We start from the raw sequence: 8,582 nt of genomic DNA on the forward strand, positions 1-8,582 counted from the left end.
ATCTCCCCTGAACTCTCTCTATGAACATCCACGAACATATGGAGTCTTTCTCATCACTTTAAAAGCTCCAGCTTAAACCCCACAATTTGAGCATCTCCGTCGCGGGGATGTTCCCCTTCTGCCCTACTTCTCTCTGTACCCGCCCAGGACTATGTTGAACGCCACTGTAGTCACAACACCCCTCGGCACAGCTGGATAGCATAGTTAAATCTGCAGATCAAAAGCAGCCATTAAACCTGAACATTCGATGAGCCTCAATCAGACAAAAACATGTCTGCCAGAGTTTTAACGCCGAGGCTTTCGCAGCTGCTGACAGCTGTGGTGACACACCAGCAGCGCTGACCTGCGATTCAACTCTTGCTTGGGCTTAATTTCTGCAGCCATGTGGAAGTTAATGACCAAACATGTTGGGGATCTTTAGAAGGAGCAGAATAAGAAGGCGAATATGTTCAGCCGAGTCACCAGCGTGTGTGGTTTGTTGTTGTTCTGGGGAGTCTAGACTTCTTGAGGAAGCGAGCAGACAGTTTACCCTTTCACTGTCACAAAGCATCTATTTACATGGACGGTGGTTGAGGGTAAATGCAGGTCAGCGGCGAATTGCGCTGCTTTGTGAGGCATAAACGGAGCTCATTGGCTGGTTAGATCTGCATGGATCAGAGCGGCACCGCGAGCACAAAGCCGCTGCGGAACAAGACACCGCGGCGAGGATAAATAAATGATCAATCGAGCTGCTCACGTGCGCTGTTTTCACCGAAGACCTGATTTACTGGGAGACCGGCGACTGAACTGAAGCCGTAAAGAACGGCATGTTCTCAAGAATGGTGACGTTGAATAATTAACAAGCTGTCGACTACCATCCCTCTCACACAACTTTGTGCTCAAAAACAGTTCCCTGTGTCAAATGCGAACCTGTGTTCAACTGTACTACAACGTCAAAACACAAAGGAAGAAACCTTGCAGACACACTTTGAATGAGAACATTTTCAGAAATACGGTGTAATAAAAATGTGCGCAAATTAAAAAAAAGTCAATGTGCGCTCTGTTAAAAATTCCTACGTCTTGATTTTGTCTCCTGAAACAAGGATAACTCAGGAATATACTCAACAAAGCAGCCAAACAAAAACACAAGTTAACATTTCAAGCAACCTTATACTTTCAATCCTGAATCACACAAAAACTAAAAAGTCAAATTTAGACTTAGAACTGGATCCACGTAGATGCTAACACAGTTCATGCCTTCTGCTAAGTAGGACTCAGTATCACTCCTCTGAGGTTGTAGACACTGGATTTACTATACTGTTATTGTACTGGAATAGAACGCTATATCGATCACAGATACATAGCAGTGCTTAAAGTAAATTCAGCCAGACCAAAACTTCTATGTTTGACTGAGCTCCGAGTCATGGCCAAACTCAAAGGAGACTTGACTCTTTGTCCTGATTTGTTTTTTCACAGCATTGCAGCGCAGGAAAATCTCAACTCAAGTCCTTAAACCCCTTCTACTGCTCAAAAATGTGATGACTACCATTGAGAAAAACTGTTTATAAACGCATACGATATCATAGGCAAATAGGATGGGAGCCATCTTTGATTGACAGCTGAGTCGATGACCAGGGATGAAGTGATGAGAAAGCAACTAAATTGTTTTTGCATAATTCTGGATCATATGACCTCATGTGTCGGTGATGTTTATTTCCCACGTACAAGGTCGAACAAACCAGACAACAGATCATGCTTTTGTCACACTCCGCCCACCTGGTAGAGATGTTCCGTATGAATCTGCCAGAAGCTGCTGGGTGCTGACTGGCTGAGTGCACTGGGCCTGCTTGGTCCAAGCCCAGAGCTGGAGTTGGACCGCGGCCTGTGAGCTGGCGGTATCTGCAGCCCGGTAGCGGGAGGCAAGTCACACGGGGCAAAGCTAAGATGAGGAGCTTGGCCTGGAGCCTGCTGGGGAGGAGCTGCCGCCGGGCTGGCCTCCACCGTCTCGCAGCAGATTTTGGTGTAGTAGAAGTCCTCCTCTCGCTGGGACTGATCCGACCCGCTGCTGCGTTTTTTTGTTGTTAAGAAGGAGAAACAGACACACATGAGAAGACGGCGCACTCGGAAGTGGCACTCTATGGCGACCCAGATATGAAACCCACCTTCCATTACCAAGTCATGGAGCTTTCAACAACCTTAAATTTTTATTCCCACTTGATTATTTAACGTTTTGCAGCGTACAAGACTTTCTATTTCGGCTGACTTCTTGATCAAGAGTGCGAAACAGAGCTTCTCAAAGGCATCACCCTTTTTGACTGCAGTATTTAAAAGTCAATCTTATTTTTTAGACCACCCAGACGGGTGAGAATCTAAAACTTTAATTTTCATCTTCTGGACCAGTGGCTGCGCAACAATCACAGACATGAATATGGTATTTCGGATGCTCACCCCAGATGCAGCACTCGGATGTGTCGTTTGATTCCGACGGAAGACGTGAGCACCTTGCCGCAACTGGGCCACAGACACTTGTAAACACCTTTGAAGGAGCTCTGAGGAGGAGTAAACACGAAGTTTGTCAGATACAATGCAGATGAATTATCACTCACTAGAAAACATTTCACAAACATACTAATTTTTGCCAGCAAGAATGTGAACTCGCGTGAGATAAATTCATGCCTCCTGTACCTTTGGCTTTTTGGCATGAATCTCCTCACTTTGTTCCAGCTCCATGTGAAGACCTTCATCGGGACTACTGTCCGTCTCTGCCACCGACAGAGAGGGGGCGGGGCTTACGTTGCCATGATCCCAGCTCCAGTAGCCGCTGCTGCCGCTGTCAGAGAGCTCACCGCCACCGCACTCCATCTCTGTGGAGGACGACGAGCCAGCTAGTGGAGGAAAAGAGTTTTAGATAAGGCTCCCGGTTTAATTCTCAGCAGGGTAAAACAGACCTCGTCCGACGTCCGTCTGGGGAGGACTCTGCACGACCGGGTTACAGGACAGACTGGTGAGCACCATGGCAGCCATGATCTCATCCATCTCCACAGACTCTGGACTTCGGAAACTAAGCAGAAAAAAGTAACTTAACATTGCGCACGTCAACTAACACGCAGTGACTCTTCTCACCTGAAGGGGAGTTCCCCAGTCATGGACGCTGAGCTGTGGCCCATTTTCTCAGCACCAAATCGGGCGTCCCTCTGCAGGTGGACTGACGGCTTCACTGTCTCCGTGAATGGCGTCTCGCTGAACACCTTCACAGAGATGTTCAAAGTTTTACAGTCCAGTTCTCAAACTCACTCACGCTCTTAAACATAGAATGTTGGTTTAAAGGAAAACGTAGCGCGCCCGGCTCACCCGCGGCTGGTGCTGGTCAGACCCATTGCTGCTGTGTGTTTGCAGGAGTCGAGGCTGCTGTCCTGATGTGCAGACTCCTGCTCCACCTAACCCCGATCCAGACCCGTCCCCTGGTCCGATAGCTGCCATGTTACCGCCGCAATGGATAAAGGGACTCAGCACAAAGTGCCTGCAGACAAGAGATAGAAGACAGAGGCGTCTTTGACAACTTAATACAACAAAAAAAAATGGTAAAATAATACAACACATAAAGGTTAGACTAAATCAAGGCATGTTTAAAGATTATATAGCACCACTATTGGCAAGTAAATGTTTCGGTCTTCATCCATAATAACAGTAAATTCAGTTGCTTTTTATAAAGGAGGGATGAAAAGAGACAAGAGGATATTGTTAATTCAGAGAAGACTAATATTGACATCGGAAAACCAAGAGACTTCTTTATGGTTGGAGACATTTGAAATGAGACGATTTATGAATAATTGCTGGCAAAACAATAGCTCTATTCTTTTGCTGTGCCAACAACTTCAGTTCCTCAGATGAGATCTCAAACGTGTGTCAAAGGTCAAACTGGGGTAATGAGGCATTTAAAGCCTGTGGGAATAATCCCAGATGAAAGCCCTGATGATTTGGAATATCTGACATTTATCTGTGCTCTATTCATATTAGTAAAAGGACACTTTAATTTAGATGACATGGTTTTCAAAATAAAATAAAAATGAGCAAATTGGACTTTCTAAAACACGGCTTATGATTGAAGTGCAAAAGTAAATCAGGACCAAGGTGACTAAATGTGTCATAAGACTTTTAACAATGCAATAAAATAGCTGATGGTATGATGACAAGAGCTCAGTGCAATGCTCAAGAAATTCCCTTTTTCCCCATCATTTTTCAGTGCAGCTGGTGTTGGCGAAGATCGATTATAAAACTTTAACAGCTTCTCAATTCCATCCTCAGTATTCTTTACTGTCGCGGAAGGCGCGACGATCCTATGGCGTTAGAGACGGGAGCTTTGCTCCGTCCCCCGCCACCTCCCACTGCTTATCCAGCCTGTCAGCTGTTGTGATGCAGCCGCTCCAGCTGACTGCCCGAGAGAAACGGACCGAGAGGGGCTGCAGCCTATACCACACTACTATACACGCGCCACCACTCACACTTCAGGACTATTTAGAGTCTTCAATACGTCATGATTCACCGGAGGAAGCCTAGGCCTCCACCCGGGACCAGGATTCCTCAAACCCAGTCAAGCTTTCCCTCTATTAGGCTGCAGCAACTAGGCACTGCGCAATGTTTTATGTAATTGCTTTATGTAATATGATACATTACATTGTTTATTCGTGGAGCAATGAGCACAATATGCTAGGAGACGAGAATCATTTCGGTAAAGTGACACGTACATCTTGGCACAAAAGCGATTTCCGCCCCGATTCGCCTCTTTCCCACTCTCGTCCCTACACTCAAACGCAGCATAAAGCCCGATTTCCCCCCAAGCTCTCAGCCAATCGGCGCCGAGCATTGGTAGTAAACAAGCGGGCGAGCGGGGGCGTGGCCTCGGCGCTGATTGGCTGCTCCCAGATGTGCAGGCACACACCCTCCTTCTGACAACGTGTTCGGACACGAGTTTCGCCGGGAGGAGCAGAGCCGGACGCTGCAGAATAACCTCGTCTTCACCCCTAAAGTCTGTAGGATTCCCCCCTCGGTCCCGTGAAAACAAGTGCGCGAGAAAACAGCCAATAAAACATGCATCAAACGCGAGAGACGCGGCGGTATGAATAAACAAATGACGCCATCGATGGCGGGATGCTGAAGAGATTAACGCGATGAAACTATCTATGCAGCATCGACGTTACTTGACTCGTTTTTTAAGTCCAAGGCCAATTTTTGAGCCGATGCTCGACACTGCTTATGGCCACTCGCGTCGAAACAAGTTGTTGTTAACCGTCCGGCAACTACATCGCTGATCCCGGCCGGCATATGCAGGAGGACCTCCCCCTCCCTCACCGGCTCTCACGGAGACACGAAAACAACATTCATGGCGGTCGATTCTCCCGTCTACCGTTGACGATAAACAGTGGTGGAAGGTACTCACTCGCCCGGAAGAGTCGGCTGTCGGTGGAGAGCGGCTGCGGGTCGTCGCTTCGCGGCTTGTCCTGCCGGTGCTCGGTCTGCCGGGGGAAAAGGGGGTTGGTCGACGGATCCGCGCCTACGTGTGTCTGGTTGGTGGACCAATGCCGGTGGTGACAGCTGGGCAGAACACAGCGATGTCAGAGCCCAGAGAGGATGATCTAGGTGAGGGGTTACCAGAGCAGCGTTCTCACTTCCTGTCTGTCTGTCGGTCTGTCTGTCTCTCTGTCTGCACACACAAACAAATCAGCCCCTCGATGGATGAGCTCACGTTTTCATGCAAACAGTGTGATCTTTCAATAATGCAGCACCAAACATTTTTAAATATGCATGCATTTATTTCAGTTGCTTTTCGAATTATTTTGTGGATTTCACATTGTTATGTTTGAATTTATATATATATATATATATATATATATATATATATATATATATATATATATATATATATATATATATATATATATTACTCCTATTAAAACCATTTTATTTGACCCATGATGGCAACCATTACATTTCCAAAATGTATAAAGTCAAAGAGATACTATAATATGAGGCATAAATCATAATATGGTTGCAGAAAGTCATGGATATACAAATTAGCTCAAGAGCAGCCTATATCTTTGTTTTTATTTGTGGCCTGTGTTTTATTGGGATTTAATCTTCATTTTGTACCGGAAGACGTTTGAATTAGTAAGTGATTTTTTTTTACATTCAGATTGCTAAAGTTACTGCAAAAAAAATATTTGAAATCCCCAAAACACAAGAAAAGATGTGTAAACAAAAGTTAACTGCAATATTGGGAGGGAATTCTGTGCTTCCAACACTAGTGTTTGTTTCGCTTTTTTGGTGGAAAGGTCAAGAACAGACAGAATAATACATTAATGAGGACAGAGGACGAGGGCATTTTGAGTCACATTAAATTACAAATCTAGAAAGACAATAGAAAACCTCTAGAGAATCCTTGGGCTCAAAAATCAGCGAAGGGGATCCTTGCCAAGGTTTCTGCAGATGGAATGGTTGTTTATTGAACCATCCATTATTGCTAAAGCTTTTGAAAATAGTTTGGATTTACTGCCCTGATTCTGCTGAGGTTTAAGTGAGAAAACAAAGACGATGGTTAGATAGTAGATAGTGCCCAGCCAGTACTCTTTTCCATGAAATGCTTGGAACTACACATACAAAAAAAAAAAACCACGTGCCATTATGATGGATGTTTTCATCACCATCCTGAATGCTGCTTATGACACAATGCATTTATCAATGCAGATGCCATGTTGTGTTTGTATGTGCTGGCCCAGAAATGTATTATCAAGGCTGTTATAAAAACCAAATCGCCATCGAACATATACGCAGCGACCCTTTGCAGCTGACTTTTCTAGTTGTCTAGAAAGACGTGTATTAAAACAATGAAGGCAGAGCACGTCGCCTCCCCCACCATCCCGCGGTGAATTTCTCACATTGAGATCAAGAGGGGCTTGAATGTGTATTTCTTGTGCATATGTGTGTTTCTGTGTGTTTGAGGGAACAGATTAGTGTCGGCTGTCTGCACCCTATCCGCCAGACATCCAGTCAGCAGGGATTTTAGGGTCTGAGCACCGACACAGTCGGAGAGGAGCAAAAGAAAACCAGTCCTAGTCCCAATCCCGAAACCAGACAGAGAATTCCACCTCATTCATTCCCAGTTGTTTGAGTTGCTGAGCCCAGTCAGCGCCGTGTAGCTGTGATGCACGTAAGATTTGGGAGGTTTCGAAATGGACTCTTATGATCAAGTGCTGTTGTTTTAACTGTGTCAAGCGACACAGCGGTAATCACGTGACCACGATTTCATGGATACATCACATGGTACAGCTACAGTAGGCTGGTAGAAGTTTAAGTTGAAAAATGTTTTACAGTCTTAATCTATTAAAAAAAATAAAAAAATACGTAAACAATAACCTGAGAAACACAGGTGAGGAGAGCATGATTTAGGAAGTGATGGTCCACTTGCCGAGACGATGAGGAATGGAGAAGATTATATAAAATTTTACCAAGACTTTTTTTCTTAAGAATGTCAACTCATCTACATGTGGTCTAATATTTCAGATTTTCAGTTAAATGATAACCTGTTTTGACCATATTACATGACCCCTGTTTTGTAAAGCCTTTCACAACGCGTCAAATTGATATAAAAATACAGTTGACGTCAAAAACACTGTTTATAAATGTCCTCCAAGAATAGTCTGCATGACGTGGTCCAAGTTGCCTCGAGTCGGGGAAGAGACTCTGGCTATTGTGTGGAAAAGCAGCTGACTGAAAAAAAAATAGTGTGTGTCTAGTGTTTTTTTTCCAGTCAGCCAGATTCAAGTGGAATCAACACTATATGTGATACTCTGGTGCGTCTGTGTTTTATTTGGACATTTCAGCAGAATCATGTGGTGGATCTTGGCATAACGGCCGACATGAGAGGAATGAAAGCCCCACCCTGCTTTGTGCTCCGCTGACCTTTGCTTTACTTCAGAGTCCTAGCAAGGTGCCACACCCCTCTCAGAGGGAACTTTCTCGGTGTGTGGAGGGAAGGGCTTGCAAAATCTAATGGAATCCACTGATTGAAATGCCATCATGTTTGAGCAACATCAACCTCATGATTTCCGGCTTTGCCGTGATAATCCAATGCAAACTCTTGACCAACTGTAGAGCTCAGTGGCAGGGGAGTATGAGGCCCACAAAACGTGTATAGTGTCCTGTTTAGGAGCTGGCCAACACCTGATGGGGCGACCAGTCAGCCCTTTGTATCCACTCTCAGCCACATTTTAAGTCATTTGAGGTTGCCCATTTTGTCGCGCCAGATCTTGGGCATCACTCTAAAAGTCACCCACGTCAGCCACGCTGTAGCCCTGGCACAGGAAGGCGCCACACGGAGCAAGCCGTTGCGAATGCGGAGGCAGTTCTATCTGCACGAGCATTTATGGGATTTGAAACCGGATCCCAGAGTAGCTAAACTTGTAAACGTCATCTTTACTCTGATGACACAATATCCTTGTCTGTCTCACTTCTTTATGAGAATAAATGCAGACTCTGACTCTGTGCAGACTGTTTACTTTATTTTCTCAAACCAGAAACAAACAAGGACTTGTAGAATTTCAATTTAA

The 8,582-nt window shown here is 45.1% G+C and overlaps 1 protein-coding gene across 2 annotated transcripts in view; it reads right to left on the reverse strand.

The window, feature by feature from the left end:
• Positions 1 to 5,663, reverse strand: part of znf395b (zinc finger protein 395b) — a 14,596-nt gene extending 8,933 nt beyond the window's left edge. Inside the window, exons 1-7 of one of the 2 annotated variants that reach the window (XM_053880983.1) lie at positions 5,417 to 5,663; positions 3,331 to 3,499; positions 3,103 to 3,227; positions 2,928 to 3,040; positions 2,665 to 2,864; positions 2,428 to 2,528; positions 1,756 to 2,041 (exon numbers count right to left, since the gene is read on the reverse strand). In XM_053880983.1, coding sequence (XP_053736958.1) covers positions 1,756 to 2,041; positions 2,428 to 2,528; positions 2,665 to 2,864; positions 2,928 to 3,040; positions 3,103 to 3,227; positions 3,331 to 3,459 — 954 coding nt within the window. In that variant the 5' untranslated portion in view covers positions 3,460 to 3,499; positions 5,417 to 5,663. Of the gene's footprint in view, positions 1 to 1,755; positions 2,045 to 2,427; positions 2,529 to 2,664; positions 2,865 to 2,927; positions 3,041 to 3,102; positions 3,228 to 3,330; positions 3,500 to 5,416 lie in introns of both variants that reach the window. The other variant, XM_053880982.1, reaches the window with a different exon arrangement.
• Between the last annotated feature and the right edge of the window lie 2,919 nt (positions 5,664 to 8,582).

Source organism: Synchiropus splendidus, chromosome 12, assembly GCF_027744825.2.
Source record: "Synchiropus splendidus isolate RoL2022-P1 chromosome 12, RoL_Sspl_1.0, whole genome shotgun sequence".
Classification (NCBI taxonomy): Eukaryota; Metazoa; Chordata; class Actinopteri; order Syngnathiformes; family Callionymidae; genus Synchiropus; species Synchiropus splendidus.